General features: G+C 42.0%; 1 protein-coding gene across 6 annotated transcripts in view; it reads right to left on the bottom strand.

Moving 5' to 3' along the window:
* Positions 1-23,264, bottom strand: part of tesk2 (testis associated actin remodelling kinase 2) — a 41,554-nt gene that overhangs the window by 6,470 nt on the left and 11,820 nt on the right. For all 6 annotated transcript variants that reach the window (XM_054742976.2, XM_015956104.3, XM_015956103.3 and 3 more), the window contains 9 exons: positions 18,724-18,845; positions 16,779-16,827; positions 12,760-12,906; positions 11,212-11,294; positions 10,304-10,388; positions 10,011-10,094; positions 8,525-8,611; positions 7,169-7,298; positions 5,686-6,219 (listed from right to left, as the gene is read on the bottom strand). In XM_054742976.2, the coding sequence (XP_054598951.1) occupies positions 5,686-6,219; positions 7,169-7,298; positions 8,525-8,611; positions 10,011-10,094; positions 10,304-10,388; positions 11,212-11,294; positions 12,760-12,906; positions 16,779-16,827; positions 18,724-18,845 (1,321 nt within the window). The remainder of the gene's footprint in view (positions 1-5,685; positions 6,220-7,168; positions 7,299-8,524; positions 8,612-10,010; positions 10,095-10,303; positions 10,389-11,211; positions 11,295-12,759; positions 12,907-16,778; positions 16,828-18,723; positions 18,846-23,264) is intronic.

Below are 23,264 nucleotides of genomic sequence, written 5' to 3' on the forward strand. Positions count from 1 at the left end.
TCTGCTGGGAACGCCTGTTGCTCGCATCAGATGGATTTGGTAGCATTAAAGCACGTTAAAACGTACGCCAGAAACACGACCGGGCAGACACGGCTTTCAGCCTCCATGTCCGTAGAAAAGGATCCACTCATGGACCTGAAGCGCACAGATAAACTGTACAGAGCCACTGAGGTTTTCCTGAGGAAAGAAAGAAGGATGGATTTTATTTTCTAATGAGCAGGAGAGGAGGAGATCCATGCTGGACATTTACGTTGGTGAGTAGAAACATTTTATTAGTATTTTTTTAATGTTTTGTCATTTTATTTTGTTAATAATCAATAAATGGTAACGAAATAAAATGGCAAAATGAAATTATTCTGTGTTCTGTTTCTATGCAATTTATATTGTGAATGACGTGGTGTGTGCAGCTGCGCCAACATGTTCAATTGTTTCGCGGTACAATTTTCTCCAAAACAAATGCAAATAATGTGTTTGCTTTACTTATTTATTTTATTGTCTCATCTCTTAAACCCATCTTTCATTTCTGAGATTTGACAGTATCCGTGGTCAGCTTCCTGCTCTCAACTGGGAATGCGAGTTTGATTTTAAAGACTCTGGAAATTATGTGTCTTGACCAGCCACTGGTGGGTGGGTGGGGGTGGGGGTGTGTGTGTGTGTGTGTGTGTGTGTGTGTGTGTGTGTGTGTGGTTTCTCCAGCTGTGATGTCCTATTGATGGTATTTTAAGGTGTATTAAATTAGATTGGACTGAATAGGAAATCACTGAAGGCCCAGGGGTGGAACGCACCGCCCGCCACTGCCTGAATTTGTATAGGGCCTTCTTAGGGTTCTACAATCCCCCAAGGCGCTTCACAACACAATCAGGCATTCACACATTCACACGCTGGTGGGAATGAGCTACGGCATAGCTACAGCTGCTCTGGGGTGCACCGACAGAGGCGAGGCTGCCGAGCACTGGTGCCACCGGTTCCTCTGACCATCACCACCAGCAGGCAAGGTGGGTTAAGTGTCTTGCCCAAGGACACAACAGCAGCATTCTCTGGTCAGAGCCGGGATTGAACCTGCAACCTTCCGATTACTAGACAACCTGCTCAACCTTGTTCATGAGTGAGGGAAGGAGAGAGTGATCGACAGGCGGATTGGGGCCGCGTCTGATGCGGATGCTGAACCAGTCTGTTGTGGTGAAGAAGGAGCTGAGCCGGAAAGCAAGGCTCTCGAGTTATCGGTCGATCTACCGCCCAGTCCTCGCCTAAGGTCACGAGCTTTGGGTTGTGACCAAAAGAACAAGATCACGAATACAAGCGGCCAAAATTAGCTTTCTCCGTGGCGTGGCTGGGTTCAGCCTTGGGGATAGGGTGAGGACCTCGGACATTCGGGAGAAACTCAGAGCCGAGCCGCTGCTGCTCTATATCAAGAGGGGTCAGTTGAGGTGGTTTGGGCATCTTGTTAGGATAGGGAGCCTGAGTCTCCTTCCTTTCCGGTCGGCTCATTGGTCCCCCGAAGAACGAAAAAACGAATGCAAGTCAACGGGGCTAAAAGAGCCATTTTCTAATCTGCTGTGCCTTACGCCCTGGATCACACATATGTTGTGCTGCAATTTAAATGAAAAATAATGATGGGTGTTTCGACCACGCCAGTCACGTACGTTGAGATTTATCAGCTTGTAAAAGTTTGTAATTAGCATGACTACATCGGCATGTCGCATACATGACGTCACCACAGAATCTCCTCTCCTCTAGCGTAGCTGCTACTTACCACACGGCTAGATTTATGGTGGTTCTTTCCTCCTGAAGGCAGGACTTGAAGTTTGCTGAACTTACAGCCATCTTCCTCTGTTTTTCTCTGTGTCTGGTTCGATGACGTCACTTTTGTAAAGTGCATTTGTAGTCCTGGACTTATTTTTTTACACAAAACCTAAAATAGCGTTCCCCCCTCTCGGTCAAAAATAAGCGTGTTCTTAGTATCAAAAAGCTTCTTTAAAATTCATGGACATCATATGTGAAATCCATGGAACATAACAAGCGGAATTAGAAAATAGACCATTTTTTCGTTCTTCCTGGGACCCTTGGTCTGGAAGTAGATGGGTTTGACTTAGGCTCCCTATACCTCCTGGACGCCTCCCCAGGGAGGTGTTTCAGGCGTGTCCTGCTGGAAGGAGGCCCCCTGGTCAACCCAGAACATGTTGGATTGAAAGTACATCCCCAAACTGGCCCAGGAACGCCTTGGGGTCCTACCGGAGGAGCTGGTGGAGGTGGCCGGGGACAGGACAGTCTGAAACTCCCTAGTTGGGATGCTGCCCCCCGCAACCCGGACCCGGATAGGTGGAAGAAGACGAGAGAAGAGATCCACTCTACCCCCTGAGCCACTGCTGTCCCAAGACAGAGTTTTTCAAAAGTGTGGAACATTTGTTTAACTAATACATTTGCAGTGGTCTCTAGTAGGAATGGATGCCTTGTAAGTCGTGCTCGGGCACTAAAAGAACACTGGTACACGGTTTCCATGAACTAGAAGCGAGCCAGATCACAGCTGAGCTTCAGACGGCAGGTTTGGAGTCTTATTTCCAGATATTTGGACAATTCCGATTGGATAACAGCAACTCAACTACCACTGACTTGACACATGGATGTTTGATCTCAACAAATAACACAAGTTTGAAGGCGTTCTGCTATGTGGTGAAGTTGCTAATGCTAACAATTAGCTTCCACTAGCAGAGACATTCTCTGCTGTTTCCTGGATGCTAAACCAACAACAGCCTTCCCCGTCATGAGTCAAGGTGTGACAGTGTGACGTAGATCTGTCAGGCTTTTCTATTTCATGCGTTTTCCCATCTATTTTCTATCAGAAGCTAATGCAGGAGATAGGTGTAGGAGATTATTTTCATGTTCTGCCTGCATGAAAAACTCAAAGTGACCAATTAGAATAAGAAATAGTAACAAAAAATGTTTTTTTCAGTTCTTCACACCTTTAAGAATTACCTTCAGAAGACTGCAGCAGTCTAAAGAGTTGACAAACTATGTTATAAAATAAACACTTTTGGAAAAAGAAAAAAAAAAGAGAACATTTTCACACATTAGATTCTGTCTAACATTATCCTTATATAAAAAACAAATCATGTAAAATAAACAAATGGTTTTCAAACAAACATTTAAATAATTCACCTCAGGCAGGCTGGTGGAAATTAGAACAAACAGTTCCTCTGATCAGGAAAATGTTCAGCTTGTTCAGGATCACCCAACTTCTCTTTCGGTAACCATCACAACACTAAAACTGGTATTAATACCGCAAAAAGGCCTGACATGAAAGGTCACAATCAATAAATCTGCTGTGGTCTCTAGGATGAGTGAATGCTTCGAGAGCTATTTTCTAAAGGAAAAGAGCTCTGGGGCTCCTGTTCCAGGGGGCAGAGGTTCGTATGAGGAGTGAGGGGAGGAAAACGGCACAATTACTAGTCTTACTTATAAATATTCATGATATGCAGACATCTCACTTCCGATTAGCTGACAGCAATGCAACTCGCTCTTCTTTCTTGGGTAATAAATGTGACATTGATGTTTTATCTCCAAAAATAACAAGCCTGTACATGCACCACCATGTTGTGGAGTTGCTAATGCTAATGGTTTGCTTCTTCTAGCTGAGATGCACTCTGCTTTCTCCTTGAGAAAAATCTTTAGTTCAGCATGCATGTGCAACTCAGAGTGAGGAATCTTATTTCAATAAGAACAAGTATCACATGGTGCGGAACACTGAAACCCATTTTTTTAATGATTATTTCTGAATAAAATCGGTCACTCTGAGGTTTTCATGCAGGCTGAACATGGAAATAGTCTCCTACACCGATCTCCTGCTTTAGCTTCTGATAGAAAATAGACGAAGACAGCAGAACAAGCGGTCACATTGACTCACCCACACGGACTCGTGCTGGTGAAGCCTATCGTTTTAGCATCCAGAATCAGCAGAGGATGTCTCAGCTAGTAGAAGCTAACTGTTAACATTAGCCACACAACCACACGACAGAAGCTCCTTCGAGTTTGTGCTATTTGTGGAGATAAAACATGAACGTTGCAAGTCGGTGGTAGAGTCACGTTGCTGTTATCCTCTCTAAGGCAAGGTGTCCAAGCTAGGGGTTGTATGAACTAGTCGACTAGTCAACCTCACTGCTCTGTAGTGACTTTTTATGCCTGTCATCGACTAGTCGCTGTCACGTGATAATGACCGGAAAGATGCAGTCCTCGGAAAAGACAGCAGGTGACGAGCTCCTGCACGTCGGGAGGCAACGCGCTGTGCCAGAGCGTCGGCACTGACACCCGCCGTAAAACGGACATTTAACCAAATTGTGACCTTCACCCTCTTGCAATTTAACCTTCCCCTCACCCCCATCCTAACCTTAACCAGCTTGCGCATGCAAAGCTCTGATCGTTGACGCGCTCCAGACATCTGCGTCCTGAGCACGGCCACAGTAACATTATCAAATCAGGTGTCACCACCTCAAAAACTAATTTAACACGTGATCGTTCATGTCTGCTCATTTCCTTTTCTGTTTTTTGTCTTTTATTTGTGCCTAATGCGTTTCGCTGCTGTGGAGCGGAGTGCATCACCTGTTTCGTCCTCCGGTGATTTCACTCCACTGGTGCGGCCGGCGCGCAGCGCGCATTCCGCTGTTTTTGCGGTCGGTAGATCTTTTGGAACTGCAGTTCAAAGGTAACTCATGAGGTGAATATATATGAAGCCAGGTGGCAGTTTTCTTTAGGATTGAGAGGAGATGCAGGAAGATAATAAACAGAGACAGGACAGAAAAATAGTCAAATAAAAACAAGTTAGTTTTTGTACCTGCTGGTTGCAACAAACAGACACCATTGAAGGTAATCAGAAGTGAGGAACAGAAAATGAAATAATTATTTTAATGTTTAGAGCAGCAGGAACTCCGAGAGGCTGCAGGCGCATCAGTGAGTTTGCGGCCGCTGCGCAGGGGGAGGGGAGAGAGGGCTGAAGCAGAAACTACCGATGTTAAAAGAAATATGTTTGACTTTGAAAATGTGGGTGCAATTTTAATCGTCAAAAACTCCAGCGAACCAACCCCCACCCCCCCCCACCACCCCCACCCCCGCTTCAGGTGTATGACGTCATCAACGACTAGTCAAAGTTGACTCGATTTTCATTACTTGACAGTCGACTTTAAAAAAAAAAAAAAAGTCATGCAGCCCCTAGTCCAAGCATCAGGAAATAAGACCATATCCTGCCATGCTGAGCTCTCCTCTGATGTGGCAGACTTGTCGGTGCTGATCCATGCGTTTCTGGGTTTGTTTGTTTTTTACCTGAAGTACAGCTTGTAAGGCATTAATGCCTAGTTTCCCACACCTTTAATATACTGTTATCAGACAGTTAAAACAAACACTTTCGGAACACATGCTTCATTACTGCGTTATCAGCTACAGCTCTTCACCATTAGCAAGTCATAGCGACCTAGCTAAAAATGAGTCCTATCACAAAGATTTTGTTTCCATCAGTGTTTTTCATCCAAACAGGAAAAAAGGGCCTGGAATGAAGTGTAGTAATTTTCCTGTTACTATCAATACTTTGGGATTGCTTTTTTTGTTTTGTAAAACTTTATGAGCCGTTAGCTGAGGAGAGAGACTGACTCATCCACTTCCTGCATAAAAATCTGCTTGTGAAAATTTCAGTGCAATTACCTGGAAGTGTGACGGAGAGCTGATTGGACGTGCAGGTGACGGAACTGTTGTTACTGGAGCTGACAGCGGCGGCAAGGTAGCACATCTCAGCGCGGGGTAGCTGTGGTGACACCGGTAAGGAATGACACTGTCTCCCTGGCAGCTGCTGCCAGTAAAAGGATGCCTCCTGCTGAGATCCTCCAGGTCGATTAAGAGACGGATAGTGACTGAACGCGCTCCCTGGAGGTGAGTGCAGGTCAAACACCAGAGAGAAGACCGACTTGCTGGGAACATCGTAGAACTTGATCTTTCCCCCGCACAGATCCTCTCGAGCAATGAAAGGGTTAATCTTGCGAGTTTTAGGGGTTGTCCAAGAGGTGGGGGGGTTGTAGTAAGGGTCCTGGACATTGATTTTTCTTCCTGGTTTGCAGGAGAAGATGTCTGATTGGCTGCGGCTGAGCCAGATGTTTCGTCTGGGGCGAGGGGATTTCGGAGGGATTTTATCATTTTGACATCCAAGAGGGTTCAGTCGCTTAAAGCCCTGGATCTTCTCACCTTAAACAGAGAAACTGGAATTGCTGTGACTGTTTTACACACAAATTGTAATTAAAATATCCAAGCATGATATATCACTAAACAGTTACAATGCTAAGTAATATCCATACAACCACTAGGTGGCAGTGCAGGCTAATTTCTGTAATAAAATGCAGCAATACTCACTTAAACTTCGACTTTAAACTGTTTTCTAATATTTATTATGAGATTTTTGGAATTCATGGCAGCAGGAAAAGACTCCAGATCTTTGATTTGCCCATTAACAGAAACAAAAAATCAATTGAAACATGCATGTTGTCCAGGAAGGGTGAGGCTAGCATCTTATCCTCTCATGTAATTACTGGCTTTCTGCATCCATTTATTACAGGAAATAACCGACCACATCATGACCGAGAACAGAAAATGCCTTTGAAAAAATAATTGACAAGTTTCAGTTATGAAACATGAATTTTTCCTGCTATGAGGAGTTTGGGGCTCAGGAAACGGTGATTTTATCAGCAAAGAGAGGAAAAGGACAGAGGGAACGAGGGAGATGAAGTCCCTGGTGGAACAATCAACAGCTAATAATCCAGAACATATGTTCCACACAACAAATAAATATTCTGTCAACTTTTCTTATTCAGTACATCAAAGTCATGGAGATTTACGACCAGACATCACACGGAAGAAGTTTGCCACCTGTCTGGAACCATGTTTACGCCTGATGGCATCATGAGTCGGGTGTAAAAGGAGCCGTTTGGCTCGCCTGAACAAAAATGTTACTGACCGCCGGCCGACTCGGAGCAGGTCAGACATAAAGGCAGCCAAACACCAGACTGAATCTAGAACTCGGACCTCAGGAGTCGCACAGCAGAAGTGTTAGCCATGAAGCGCAACAGCAGCGAGTGCAGAGGTGGTTTGTCTGGTACCTAAATATATTAACATTACAGAAGGTTGTGAGTGCGACTACCTTTAGTTATTGCTTTCTTCTCGTTGTCATCGCTGCACTCGTGTTCCATCTCTACAACTTTAAGGCGAGCGAAAATCTCATCCAGCTGCCGGACGATGTCTGGGAATGATGGACGGAGTTTAGGATCCATCTGAAGAGAATACAATTTTAGATATATGAAAAACTGACCTCGCTAATATTTTAATGTATTTAGTAATTAAAGGGCTTAAAAATATTATTTTACTCATTTTTGAATCAAATTATTCTGGTTTAGTTTTCATATTAAACAAACTTATCGGTATTTTTCTGTATACGTTTAGAGTAAAAAGGGCTTTTAAAAACAAGGTTTATGGAAAAACTATTACAGAAAATGGGAGAAGAAAAAAATGAGACTTCATTAAACACAAAGTACTACAGAGAGTACAGCACAAAACACAGGCTGCATAGAAAATAAGACACCAGGAAGGTTGTCAGTTTCAGCTTCTTCCATCACACGTTGAAGTGTTTCTGGACAAAACACCAAACCCACGTGTCCCCTGGTCTGCTAATGGGGCTGTGAATGCGTGTGAAGCGGCTTGTAGTGTAGAATGACCACTGGGTGGTAAACAAAACTGTAAAAGCACTAAATAAACGCAGTTCGCAACCGTTAAAATCGAGGTGAAAACCAGATCCAGACATCAAGAGACCATTGTGCCCAGAGAAACGTGATTTTTATGTTTGGAACTTTAATTTTAGGGTCATCTGATCCAGGATCCGATTCAAAGAGAAGACGGTTCTCCATACACTAATGTTTCAGATAATTAAGAAGAAAGAGGAAGGAGAATAGGGATGATGAAAGCAGGACAAAAGACGAGGATCAGAAGAGATAAAAGAGACTTTAAAGGATCAATCAGCAGGGAGCTTCGATATCTTTAGTGCACCGATCCTCTGTGGGTGTAATTAAACTCCGAGCAAACACAGAGGAAGAGGAAACCAGTTTTATTAAAGTGAAGAACGGATGTAAGAAAAAATCTAAAGCAGATAAAAATGACATATTTTATTCATAACTTTATTTATTCTTGGATCTTTTACTTGAATCTGACAATAGGTGGTCCAGACTGAGAGAACAGAAACCCCAAAAGCTAAATCAGATTAGTCAGATAATCAGATTGCCCCTTTTTTTCTTAACAGGAGTCGCCTAAGAAATTAAAAAGCAAATCCAGAAAATTCTGAACAAATCACTGAATAAAAAAAATGCTTCATACAATATTTAAACCTCCTTGTCTGCTTTTGCACTCAACAGTTTTCCCACAGGCCAACAGCAGCTGCTGGACAAATCCTAATTTCTGATTCGACACAGACAGAGAGGCTGTTTGGACGGCAGGGTGGTGGACTCACGTTGCAGCAGTTGAAGGCCAGCTGGAGGAAGTCAGGCGGACAGTCTCCAACCATGTGCTGGAACGTGTGATAGTCCAGGCCGAAGTTCTGCACCACAGGACGAGGGAGAGGAGCAGGAGGTTCGATACACGACACACAAACGACAAACAGGAAACGGATCATAAAGAAGCGATTAAACTAGACAGGCTTCATCAGATGTTTGACATAGTGCAACTCTCCTGCCAGAGCCAGTTTCGTGCCAAACTAATCCCTCTGACATTGTTCCAATACGCCTGCAGGATATCAAAGACTAATAACCCGCAACTTATTTCTAGCTTGGATTTAGGTCTAAACCCGACTTAAAGGTGCAATCTGCACTAGGATCCAAAGGATCATCCCTCCAATCGGCTAATTTGGTTGATGATTTTGTGCTGGTTCCGTTTTAACGTTGAACGATTCAAGCTGTGCATAACTTCATGTTGGCAAATAGCAGTTAACATGTTGAGCAAATGCAGCAAATACAACAGAGGACAGAGTTTAGTTTTGAATTGTGTAGGAGAGAGCACCGTGTTTCTGTTTTTGTATATTTTGCTTTAGAAGAAGTTGACTTTCTGGTAATTCTTCAAGCGATCTTTTGCAGTTCTGTTACTTTTGAATCTCGACAGCCTTCATCTTTCTATTTCAGTTCAGTTTTTGCAACTGGTCGTTTTTGCAGAGGAGCGGATTCTTAAATGACACGACACATGTTTGGCATAAAAAAGGAAACTAGAATAAAGAGCATAGCTGCCTGTCTCTAAGACGCATTTCTTCCTAAAGCCAAAATCTCACTGGACAGTTATTGTTATCGACAAGCTGGAGACACTAAAGTGTGAAAGAAAACTTTGAAATCGCATTGAAGTGTGTGTACAATGCTTTTGTGTCAAAGTTCCTATAATGACGTGGGGGATCTGACGAACATGCATGCATATCCATGAATTAACTGTTGGAGTTTGTTTGGAATATACTGGCAATTTGGTCACCAACGCCTCCCAAACGAGTCCCACAGATTTTTAAATTTTGGTGCTGAAACTAGTTTGAGAAACAGTTCCCAAAGCACCCTAAAAAGCTTTTTCCTTCAAATTTCAAACAACCGCACGGTGACCCCCTGCAACTCAAACGAGGAAACCAAGTTGTTACAAACTCTCGGGAATGCCGTTTGCCTTACTTGGTTGCATCTATTTAAAAAATTGTTAAACCTAAAAGAGAAATTCTCCTTATATAATGAGGACAGGAAGGGCGTAATACTGTTTTTGCACGACAATATATGGAAAGCAAAATTACATTAAGAGAGCTTTGAGTGTCACACAGTGACAAACATTAAAACATCCCTTCCCTGTGTGGGAATACTTTCAAGTGTAGCTGATAAGACGCTAACAGGATGAGTCTGTTTACACTGCAAACATGCAGACGGAGAATTAGGAGGCCAGGTGGTGGAAAACAGGTGAAAGGGAGATGAGCTGTTAGTTACCTCTGTGCGAGGAAGGAAGTCAGGGTCGGCCTGGATCCTTGCAATGATTTCACACAGGATTATCCCATAAGAGAAAACATCAGCCTGGAAATAAGAGCACACAAATACACTCAAATGCTAAAACATCATCTGTGATGTTTTAACACGATGGTTCATATCTCAGAATTTATGAACAAAGTAAATAATCCTCTTGTAGATAGAAAAGGAAATTGTGACATATCCTAATTTAGCTCAAAAGATGAACTCAAACGGAATAAAAACCAAATAAAACCTATCGAAATGAGTGGCGTTACCTTCTCGTTGTAAGGTTCATCTCTCAGCACCTCAGGGGCCATCCAGAAAGGAGAGCCGACCACTGAAAGCTTCTCTCCTTCAGCCCTGCAATTAACAATGAATTAAATGAATTCACTTCTTTATTTTGTTACAAACTTCAACTTTGTGCTTGCATGAAGTTCCAGTAATGTTAATCTTTTGTTTCTGCCAGATTAAAATTGGTTTAGTTGAAACAAAAATAGTGTAATTTTGTAATTTTATACAAATTTTAGTCCTCCTGCAGCTCTGAAGTTAAAACCAGGGGCTGATGGGATCCTCCGGTATTCAAAACACAAGCAAAAGAAAAAAGTGGACTGTAGAGTGCCTGACCTGTGTGTTAATAAATAACCCCGGTATGAGGAGGAGGAGGAATGCATTTTTAGTGAGTTTGGTGTAGGAGCTAAAGTGAAAAATGAAGAGATGAACAGAACAAAGATGGACACTAAATTCTTAAAATCTGATTTATAGACATTCAAATGTGACATTTAAACTATATTTCTGACATCCCAGGAAGGTAGTTCATCTAAATCTATAATACAGACAGTCCTATCTATGAAAGAAGAGGAAGGAAGACTAATGATTTTTCAAGAGACACTAGTTGATTTTCAGCCAGAAGGGGGAAGACAAAACACCAAAACAAGCCTCACTATAGTTCTAAAACCAGTCATGTCCACAGTTACACGTCCGTCCTGTCCTTCAGTTTCAGCCACATCATGTTTAATATTCTTTCTTTCATCTGGTTTTCTGCTGGATATATCAGACTGGCAGAGCTCTCACAAACATCTAAGCAGTAAGGGATCATCATTTCTAACACCACAACAGGAGTGGAAGAAGAAAAGCTCCCACTTCTCATTGTGACTGTTCTACTGATCCTAATCCAGACTCTTACAGGTTGGTGGGGATCTTCTCAGCCAGGCCAAAGTCGCCCACCACTGCTGTGTAGCTGCTCTCATCGCATTTTATCAAGCAGTTCTGTGAAGACACAAACCCATAAACATAAACGGCTACTTGAGGAAGTTGCAGCACAGGCGGATCAAAAAAGGCAAACCGTAATGCGGCCGAGCATCATCATCATCAGCCGGACCTGTACTTCCTATTTAGAGTCATTATCGGTACAGTGTGCATTACACGTTCAGGTGCTTCCTCTTCAGCAGATTAGTAAATAATCTACTGTTTACCTGAAACTGGAATCCACAAACACCTCTCCAGAGGGTTTAGTTACTCAAGTCACATTTTTACGGTATTTTTTTATTTCGTCTAACATTTACAGCTTCAACAAGAAAAATCAAGCTGATAAAAGTTTCAATGGACACTAAAGAGCAAAGGAAACATTAAGTGGTAAAAAGCATTTTCTCCTTGTACAATAAAAGGGAAATAGAAAATAAATCCTGTTTTAATTCTTGATTTTACATGAGACGTGCAACACTTTGTCTATTTATTCACCTAAAAATTAATTTGCAGAAATTAATTTCTAACTAATTCATGCAGTTATTATTAGCACTGTGGAGAAACGTCAAACTGCTCTACTTAAATGGTGTTGCTTCTGATTAGTGAAGTTTTTATCACTTCCCACCAAGGTTTGGACTTTGACCGCACCACTGTTCATAGGTTTTCATCAGTACTGTTGCAGATTTTCTATAGATTTGTGCCAAGCTCGTGGGACAAACGACTTCATGGTTATCTCTGGAACTCTTGAGTTCTCAAGGTCCTGTGCAGAATATGAGGTCATCAGTGAGATGTGATGTGTTGGAGATCAAAACACTCTTTCATATGTAACTGCATACAAAGGCATCAGTTTGTATCATTAGGCCAAAAGAATTAAGGCAAGACTTCCTACTTCTAAAAGATGACGTAGACTCATTTAATGCTATGTGTGCATTTGATGCCTTTAACGTTGACTGAAGTGGAGCTGCATACGTTTCCATTTTGTCTCCAGAAAAAGTGGGATGCTCCCTCCATGTTGGGAATAAGTCTTTGCCTTCAGCCGAGGAGTTCCCGTATCATAGTCTCTTGTACTAGAGTGAGGGTAAAATGGAGCAATCCAAGACTAACCGATGATGTGGATCAGGACCGTAGGTCAGGACCAAAAGGAGATCCTGGGTTTCGGCGACCAAAATGAGCTTCCTCCGTCGGGTGGCCAGGCTCAGCCAGAGATGAGGTTAGGACCATGAAAACTACTCCTGTAATGCCTCCAGAATGACTTCAAGCCCCTTAGGCACAGACAGAATTAACACCACTCTCTCTTTAAGTCATCATGCACAGCACTGGCTACAAAGATGTCATTTTTTTGCACTCGGCTTCTGCATGTAGGCTTTTTATTGTTTGGATTTGACTAAATTAATTATATGTTTTTCTTCATCTGCGGTTGCACAGTACAGCCCAGGTTTTTTTTTTGTCCTTTATCACTAATTTCTCCTCCTAATTAGTCGTAGCTAACCTTGGAGTTCAGGTCCCGGTGGAATATGCCTTTGGAGTGCAGGTAGGCCACACCGCTGGCAATATCACAGGCTAGTTTCACCCTGGTGAGCCAGCTCAGGTGTTTGTTGCTGTCTAGAAGCTGCTCCAGGTTTCCACCGTTGATGTACTAAAGAACGAGAAACACACACCAAACACTTCACATTAGTCTGACATGTAAGCAAGGCAGCAGGTGAGTGTAACATTCTGTAAAATGACCAAATGTGAAATTAGATTAAAAAATAATAAACAGAAATTCTGTAGCCTGCGATGGTCAAATGGAACATATTTATCTTATACGTGGCTTATATGACCAAGTGGAGACACCGTTTGTCAGCTTTGATCCTTTGAACCTCTCTGACCTTCCTGTTGGCGAGAAAACACGCCAACACACTAATCCCATGTCACACACTATGAGCAACAGTAGTTAACTAGAGGAAGCCAACAGGGAGTAAAGAGATGCTCTGGTTTATCTGCGGTAACTACGATGACTGACAGGCACAACATTATCAATGGTGCCATTTAAGTTTAAGTCAGCTATGATTTAATTCTTACATGTGAATGCTGGTGGGATTTCAAAAGTCAGACTTTTCAACAACACTAACAAGATTATTTGTCACTTATGAAAATAAACCACACACATCTCCTCGTGCTGAGAGAGATCCTGAAATGTGATAGGAGAAGCTATTTGAAGAACTCGTTTTGCAAAAACAAGTAATGTAAAAAAAAATGATAAGCAGGAAAATGTCTGATAAAAAAATGCTAATTTTCTCCAGGTGTTTGTTTTTTTAGCCATCAATTTCAGGTGGAGGTTGCAGGTTTGCCGCCATGCACAGAGATCACGAAGGACTCATTTATATTTTAAAAAAAAAAAGGTCAAACTGCCCAACTGATGTTGGTATGCATGACCAACAGGTACCATTTAGATGGAAAACCTGTGAAGTTAATTAACCGGCTGTATCCACGAATAAGTAAAAAGTACTGCCTTGTTGCACAAAGGTAAACTCACATGCCAAACTGCTTTTTTACCCGTTCATTATCTCCTAGATCAGTAAAGCACGATATAAATGATAAGAACTTAATGCCTGTCCTCACATCACACATGTTCCATCCTCTTTTGAATAATTTAATTACATTTTCTTAATATTTTATAAGATTTTGACTTAAACTCAAAATGACAACTTCAAGAACCAGAGGACAAATTTTACTGTTACACTGATAAGAATGTGTGACTGAGCCTAGGCCAAAATGCAAATTCTTAGGATTTGGCAGACAAGTGCACCTGCTGTGTCAACTAAACGTAGAAACAAAGTTGTATTTAAAAAAGCCTCTGATTATTCCCCAGGAATGTGCTTTGTCCTAATACAGAGTTACAGACACACCACAGTAATAAGTGTTCAGGTCATGTAAGCACACATCACCATCACGATGTGGAGAGAAAAGGAAATAAGAAACATATGCCAGGTGATAAATGTTGTGCAAGTTGCTCTGCTGCACTGTTGGCGATTCAGGCTAAGACCCCAGGAAAGACTCAAACAAAGAGTCCTTGTTTGCTGCTTCCAACAGTAATCCCGCCGTGGGTCGTGACTCACCGTTTGCCCCGAGAGTGTTTGAGGATGCAAGACGCAATAAAGTGAAGCTGAGCTCAACCAGAACAAGGCATCATCCTGCAGATCATTTTACCTCTCCAGAGCCCTCACGGGAGAATTAGCATGTGTAAACGTTAAGAATGCTAAATTCTTGAGAGTTGGAGCAGTTCTGGTACCAGCAAGCAGAAAAAGGTGTCTGATGAGGCTTTACGAGGTAACGTAAACCTAAATCAATCAGAAGCAATACAGAACCTGATATTTCTGCCGTTAGTTTAATCCCTACCATCGGCTGCTCTTGGTAATAACACCTTTAACAAAAATGTTAACATTTTCATTTGAAGGCACACCACACACTTCCTTGTGTTCACACATGTCTGTGCGTTAGTTAATGAGTTCCTTGATGTGACTTTGGGCGATGAAGTAACTTTATTCCACGTTTCCTCTGAGCCCAGCGTCATAGTGGGGGTCAAGTAGCTAAACCAGCCCTTGGTACTCCGTTTGGTACTGACAACAACAGGATCTGTTTACGCTGATAACACGCCCAAACACAGCATCTATGTATGCTAATTCCTACTGTAATCTGTGTCTCACAATGGGCTGATTCACTCTACAACAATGTGTCTGTGTGTCTGAATGTGTGTAAACTTCTAAAGATGTATTTAAGTGTGCAATGGAAATAAGCTGGTGTGCGTCTTAGATGAGGCTACAATAGGTCTATAGAAAGCAGTGTAATTAGGAACATGTGTGACTCTAGGAGCATCTTCAGCTGTTGTGTTCCTGCTACAGGGTACAGCTGAGGGCTGGAGCCTTCTGACATCTTTAATATGAACTAAACGCAATCATCTTAAGTCTTTGACTAAACTTTTATGAGCCACAGGACTCTAAAGCTCAGTGAATCATTCATCCATTCATGCACACACATTCACACGATGGTGGTGATGAGCTACATTATAGTCACAGCTACAGCTGACAGAAGTGACGACAGCGTGTTTCCTACCAAATTATCTCATGAACTAGGGCTGGGCAGTAAATCGAAGATTTATCGTTATCGAAATTTCTGACTCTTATCGAGATCATTTTTCCCATGTCAATAAATCTGATTTTTTTTTTAATTAAAAGATGTGTGTAGGTTGCCATAATTTATGTCCCTTTAACTCGTTCACTGCCAATGACGACTAAAGTCGTCATTTGCATGTTTTTACTGTGTGGGCGTCGGAACGAGCCCCCGCACAGTGAGAACAAACATCTCAGCTCTAAAGCCGATCTTCATCCGCATACGTCACACGTCACACGATCAGGAAGCAGAAAATCCATGTGTTAGATCGTTTTGGGCCGCTGCTGTAAAAAAAAGTGAGGCGCAAACCGGAAAAGCTTGTGCCGATCACAATTCAACAACAGATTATGAAAGAACGGATAACGCTCGAAACGCGCGCTTTCTTCCTGATGTAAGAGGTGAGTTTCCTCTTTGGTTTGGTTGTTTTGGTGACAAAATCATCCTAGTGCGCAACGTTCTGTGACTCTTAAAAAAACAGTAAAAACGGTGAGAAAGGCTGGCAGCGAATGAGTTAAGAAGCTGTACCACCTTTAGTCAAGTAAAAATGTGACGTGAGGTTATCTGGTGGATACATTTGGTCTCTGCACATACCCGTAGTTATCGTCCATTTATCGTTATCAAGGTGAAATCCTCAATATATCGTGATATTGATTTTAGGACATATCACCCAGCCCTATCATGAACCAATAAAAGCATTTTATTGTAACTCACAGAAACTCTATTAGATGTACTTCTATAAATTATTAACTCTCTGAGCCAACCCAAATCTAAATACAACACTGGTAATAAAGCGGTTTTGCTTATTTTAATCCCCCATCAGTAAAAAAATAACTTAGCAGCCATTTCATTTCAATCTGGAGGTTTTACTTGTGGATCGCTGCTGTAGCGACTAATTACTGATTTTCACAACCACAATGAATTACTTCCTCAGTGTTTTTGTTCACACATCTAGAAGACGGGAAAGTTGACACTTGAAGTGATGCACAAGTTGAAGCATGCCTCTCTGCAACCTTCTTGTTGTGTCTGTTTCTATTCAGGCTATCTCCTATATTAAATTCTTCCTTCCTATCTCTTACCGCCTCAAACGCACTTGTTATGCACACTTAGGACATTCAGTTCTTTGGGTTTTCTACAATTTCAGGGATTTGTGCCAAGTGTTGTGAACATGGATGACGTGAGGTTTGCCTAAGAATAGTAGGAACATAAACCAAGCTCAATGGTAGAAAAAACAAAAGAGAACATAGCTGTACCGCTGCAGTGCCTTTCATTAGCCGAGACATTTTGATCTCATCTGTCATTAGTTTGTTCTGAAACTTGAATGTGAAAGAGTGTGTGTGAGTGTATGTGTTTTCCTCCTACCTCCGTCAACGCATGAAGCTGGCCCTCATGGACACACACTCCCTTAAACCTAGAAAGATACCAGCAGACAAGAAGAATTCATTCCCTGTCACATGAAACTCTAACCTAATCCCACGGGGACATCAGAGAGAAATCAACTGGAAAGTGATTAACAAACAGAGTTTTTAAAGTTTTGCTACAAACAGATTTTGTGTGAGCATCAAAGCAAATTGTGATACTTCTCTGCTATGAGTTAAAGTAGAAAGCAGGAAGAAAAGAGCAAACCTAAAAATTCCAGAGGGCAAGACCGGACAGGCGATTACTGTTACCAGGAGAATAATAACCACTCATTCGCTTCACCTGCATTCTTCCTGTTGCCTATCAATTTCAAACTCTACAAACCCCACCCGCATCTTTAACACTTGTGAATTCCCTGAAGTCTATTAAGCTGCAAACATTTAAAATCAGGACTCGATGCAACCGATTTTTTGCAGCTATCTAGACTTCCCCTTGAGATCTGAGCGAGTTAATCCTTTTTACTGCTCTGACAAAAAGCCACGGCGTGTGTCTGCAGAGCAACATATGAACTAACTTTGAGCTGCTTTAAAGACCTCATAACTCTGGAGGCAATGGAAAGGTCAAATTTGTAGGTCCTGGCTGGATTTGACCAAACAATGACTCCACAGTGTGTTAGTGCACACAAGGAAACACACACTCAATGCAGCACAAGACATGTTCAACAAAGATGGCATTGTAAAGGATGTGTGCACGTGTGTGTGTGCGTCTTTGCACACAGAAAGATATTTATGCATGTTTATGCATGTTTCGTACACATACTCTCCCATCCAGAAGTTCAGAACAAGTGTTTTCTACAAAGGAAAACCACAACAACCCAGCTCTGGGCAATTAGCCGTTCTCACTGGTACCGTATTGATCATAATTTCCACAAGTTAAAACATTTACTAAAAGAACCAACTTCCTTTTGAGCTGCTGCATCGGTTTTAGGTCAGTCTTGACAACAACAAAAAAGCCACATTTAGAATAATTGCAGGTAATTAAATATTTTAAAAAATGAAACATTTGCATTTTTTTATTTTATTTTATTTTATTTTTTACAGGAGAAAGACTTTGACTTTGATTCTGGTCCAGCAGCGCACTACCAACACTGTTTAGAGTGAGGACGATGTGCTGCTGACCTCGACTCGGGATGTTGGGGATCGGTGGGCGGAGTACTTCGAAGACCTAATCAGTGATGAGATCATTGCAAATGCTGACATGGTTGTTCAGAGCCTCTTTTTCCCAATAACTGGAATGGTCATCTTTGGCTCTGATGCAGCAGTATCCAATACTGTTCCTCAGGAGCCTCTATCCTCCATGTTTCAGTCGTTTCCTTGCTTCAACACCTGATTTAATGGTTGAATTACCTGTTCAGCAGGTCATCAAGCTCTGCAGAAGTCGGTTCATCTCCTACTGATTAAAATCTGAGAAACCTCTAAAACATGCAAGGGTCAGAGTCAGACACCAGCGCTATAATGTACCTGGTGCAACTCTTAACAGGAAGTGGCAGTTCAGAGAATTCACTGTCAACAGGTTCTGTGTTTGATTCGGTTTCTAGTCCCCCCCAAAGGAAACAGATCACAACCACAGATCTGTCCGCTACAGGAGAGATCAAGGCAGAAGTTGAGAGTAAAACTCAACTCAAACTTTATTTATAGAAAACATTTCCTGCATAGCAACGCAATGCACTTTACAGTAGATAAAACACTTCTCAGTCATTTATGTGAAGCAAAAACATACACTTTAGTTGCTTCCACATTAATGATCTCTCGTTAATACCAAGAGGATTAAAATTCACATTATTTTTCCTATTTGTAGTTTGAAACTTAATTAATACGGTTTTAAAGTCTGCAATTTCCCAAATACGTTTAATATTTATAATAAACAAGACAATCATTTGGTTACCAACCTGAGTATGTTGGGATGACAAAGCCGGTTCATTAGTTGGACCTCTCTCAGCATGTTGGCTCTGTTGCTGCTGAGTTTGTTCATCTTAAGGGCCATAACTTGGTCTGAAGCTCGGTGACGCACCTGCAACACAGTCAGACGGTTCAACGGAGAAAAGAATATTTACTGAATTATGGTGTTTGCAGAAACAATATATGCGTCTTTAAATTATACTTAAAGTTAAAATAATTAAAAGGTTCAGAAATTGCAGACGTGGACTTCATGGAAAAAACAACTACTTTGTTTGAATGCAAATATTTGACAGGGAGTGGGATCACACCGGAGGTAGACGAGTGAAATGAGGTCAGTCACTGCTGGCCAGCCACATATGTCATTTCAAAACTGTATGATCAATTTTGTATTGTAGTGCAGTGGAAGCACTGGGTCTCAAGTTTCGACTGCTCTGGCATCACCAACCACCGCTACGACTGACTGGATCTGAGTGTGCCTTTAGTGAAAGGTTCTGGTTCACATTTAAAACAGAACATTTCCTGCTGTGAAAACAAAAAAGTGAACCATTTTCCTGTTTTTTGTGTCGAATGCCCACGAACAACGGACAAAATCTTCTAACGCTTCAGCTATCACAGTTTCTTTGGGTTGCCCCAATGCCTGATGTTTGTTTTAATAGTTAGTTAATCAAACATCATCGAACCACAAGTTTCAGGCTGTCAATTGCTCATTCATTCTCATGAATACAGGCAAAAAGGCAGCACACAAAATGACTGAGCTGCTGCAGACAGAGGCGTTTATCTACCTACACGTGCTAGCTCATTTCCTGGAAGCAGCAACATATTTAGATCAAGATGAAGTTAATCCAGCTCGAGTAAACTGATCCTCACAGCTTCAGATAAGAATGCAGCTGTTAGAAATTATTCAAAGATCCCACAAAATAAATGCAAAGCTGAGCCGCTCGCTGTTCTCATTGGTGGTGATGCAGATTTGACATGTAAGTCATCACTGTGGCCATCTCATGCCTCACTACACAAAATACATGAGGGGCGTCAGCGCTGCTTAAGTGATTCTCAGGGGAGTTACTTACAGATTAATGAAAATACCGGATAAAAAACTGTTCTTGTGTATAAACTGTCCTAAATTGACTACAAGAGTTGCAAACCATGTTGACATCTTCAAACAATGTCTTTTTTAGTGTTGTACTTAAACGAAGCCACAATGACAATAATTAGGTTGCATGAAGTGGAACTGACAGTTCACAAAGTCTGAACGGATTGCACAGGCAGCTCTCATTCAAAATACACACATGGACAAAGGCATGTGAAAAAGTGGCACAGGGTCATCACCGTTATCTACATGATCATAGATTTCAAGGATTTGGATGATGCACGTCTCTCAGAGGCTCGCGAAGACAAAAATCTCTCTGTTAAAGTTCAAAGAGGGGGCGTGGCCATAAGAGGCGTCAGTCTTCACCACAGGACTGCAGAAACAACAGATGGCCACTCCTCTAAAGGCCTCCTCCCCCCACATCCGTCTATCCTCCTCCGACCCCCAATTCCTCACTCTTCACATCCCCCCATGTGCATGTGTTCCTGATCCCCCTCTTTTCTCCTCCATGCTGCGACTTCAAACAAACCGTCGTGCCCAATCCTAATCATTCCCTGCAGTGGTGGTAGTAATATCTTTCTTCTCCTTCTTCCTCTGATGCCCACCCCCACCTCTGAAGGAAAACAATCCTTTTTTGTTCAGCTCCTCTTGAGTCTAAAGATCCAACCAACCTCTTCTCCACAAACTCCTCTTCATCTCCCCTACAGCCCTTGTCCAGACCTTCCTTTGTACTCGTCTGACACCAAAAACCTCATCTGAACTCCCCTATATTCACCTCCTTCAACAGCGTTCTCCCACAACAGAAAGCGTTCCTGCCACAGTGCGCGGCTTCTCTCATTATTTTCACCACTTTTTCATTTCTATCACTCTCCTCGAAGCTCGGTGCCCTGTCCTCACCTTTGAACTTACTTTTCTGTCATGATGCAGATTCTTTTCTTACAGGAATCCAAGCGTTACTCACAGGAATCTCCCTCAAGTCTGAGGTGGTACCTATATTTAATAGCATGCTAGGGGTATTTGTGCTGGTGACTAAACTATAAAGTCTGTCTGAACACGATATGGTTCATAAAGCCTTTGCCTCTAAAACAGACACCGGATGAAACATGCAGAGCTACATAATAAACTATTAAAATGACTTTAGTGAACGTCTAGGCTAGTGCTCATTAGTGTCACTCGCAGGCTCTTTGACAGCCCTGTATATGCTAAACATACTCCAGTGTGTTATTATAGCCCGTAACACGTGTTTTTGACAGCTGCTAAAGAGGGAACACAATGGGGTTAGAATAAACAAAGCACTGATGACAAACGTGATGGTGCAAATAAAAAGTGATAATCACAAGAACATATTTTACACATTAGCCACCACTTGTCAACACGGTAACAGTGATCAGCCAATCTCCATGACAGAACAAAGTCAGACCAGTTTATCAGACCATTGAAGAGCTGAACATCATTTCTCTGAACCAACAAACATCACAGTTGTTGGTTTATCGCCGTGTGATAAACCGGTCCTAAAACATGAGTGCAAAGGAAAGGAGCAGAAACCAGCCTGTTAATAATTTGATAGATAAATCGATCATGCACATTTAACCGGGGCTTTTTCTAACTCCACTTTCCATTTGTCAGATTATTTCTTGTCGGCAAAGAGTGAAAACCCTCCACACAGAAGCGTAATTCGATTCTGTGTGTTTAAACTTTTTAGAAACACACAACATTCTTGTCATCTGTCATTATATTGCTGGAATATTTTATTTACACAAAAATATTCCTTTAAAAAAGTCATAAATTTCTGAACAAATAAGCCTAGTTTGATAATCTGACACACTTTTGCAACTTCAATGAGCTCTTTTACATTTTGTACTTCAATCGAAATAATATAAGTCCACAAAAGTCCCTTTAGGATCCTGGTTATTGTGTTACAGCCAACAAGAAATAAATATGCATTTGCATCTTTTAATGGATGATGGGAAAGTGCTACTCTGACCAGCAGTCACAGGCCTGGAGGGTGCGGGGTGTTTAAATGATGTCTAACTTGACCTAAAAATGTCAAACCAGAGCCAGTTATTGAACGTAACCCACAATCAGTCTTTGACAGACCAAGCAAATCAACCTGACAAGATCAGATCAAATGGAAAACTACATTAGATTCAACAGCATCACTGACAACATCCAAAACCACTTTACTTTCTTGTCTGATTTTAAAGATGTCATTCACTTGTTTTTTTTTATAAATCTGCTGTGGTCTCCAGTCAGAATGTGAATCGTTTATGGAAAAAGCTCTGGAGCTCCTGTTTGAGGAGGTAGAGCTTTGTCAGAGGAGTGGTGGGCAGAAAACAACAGGATTACAAGTCTTACTCAATAACAGTTATGATGTCCAAACATCTCATTTCTGATTGGCTAACAGCAACGTGGCTTCCACTGCCTTTGTTTGTTCTTCTAGTTAAAAAAAAAAAAAAAAAAAAGCAACACTGATGTTTAACTCCACAAACGCGAGCCTGAACATCTTCCGCCACGTTGTGGAGTTGCTAGTGGTTAGCTTTTACTAGCCGAAACACTCTGCTCTCTCCTGGCAGCAAAATCAACACAGCCTTCTGCACGGTGGGCCCCCCATGAATAGACATTTCCCAGATGAGACTGACATTTCCTAACTCACTCGTTTTCTTGTCTAACTCTTTCCAGCGGCTAACGCAGGCGATAAGGTCTAAGAAAAAAATTTTACATTTATTACACTGTGCGACTTTTTCACTTTTTTGAGCCGATTTTCCGCTCGTGCGAGAATCCACAACATCGGGGCGAGTTTTGCGCCGAGCGTCGTGTAGTGTACAGGGGGTTACGAGAGGCGATTAACACCACGTGACCAGCTACCGATCAGCAATCGTGAGCTCGCACGGACTTCTGGCGTGTTTGATATTTTGCTCATCCCTCGTGAGGGTATCGCACTGTTGAAGCGGTGCGGCGAGCAGCTGCGACCCAAAAAGTATCAGAACCGCTTACAGCGCATGCTCAATCATGCATCAACACCGCTCACCCGCTATTTCCCTAATAACACACATTGTTCGTTTTTGTTTCTACACGTTTTTTGACTCACAAAGATTGTCAAGAAAGCGTGTTTGTCGTGTTCAGGTCAAATTAAACTGATCACAAAACACAGATTTACTTTATTTCGTTTTCCTCATCCAACCCCCATAAATCCCTGTGTGTCCCTCAGCAGCACTCCTGAAGGACAACAGGCAAGACAAAATAGTCTGACGTGTAAAAACTGCCATTTTTAGCAAATTTTTAGGTCCGACGTGTTGCTACCAGACGTACAGTGTGAGCAGTCAGGTCGCATGCAAGAACTGGGTCGTGCAGTGTGAGCACATGGCTCGTGAGATCTGCCCTGCGAGGAAGTCGTACAGTTTGAGCTGAAGCGGAGTGCTACGACTGAAAAAGTTGCAGTGTTCG

Source organism: Nothobranchius furzeri, chromosome 11, assembly GCF_043380555.1.
Source record: "Nothobranchius furzeri strain GRZ-AD chromosome 11, NfurGRZ-RIMD1, whole genome shotgun sequence".
Classification (NCBI taxonomy): domain Eukaryota; kingdom Metazoa; phylum Chordata; class Actinopteri; order Cyprinodontiformes; family Nothobranchiidae; genus Nothobranchius; species Nothobranchius furzeri.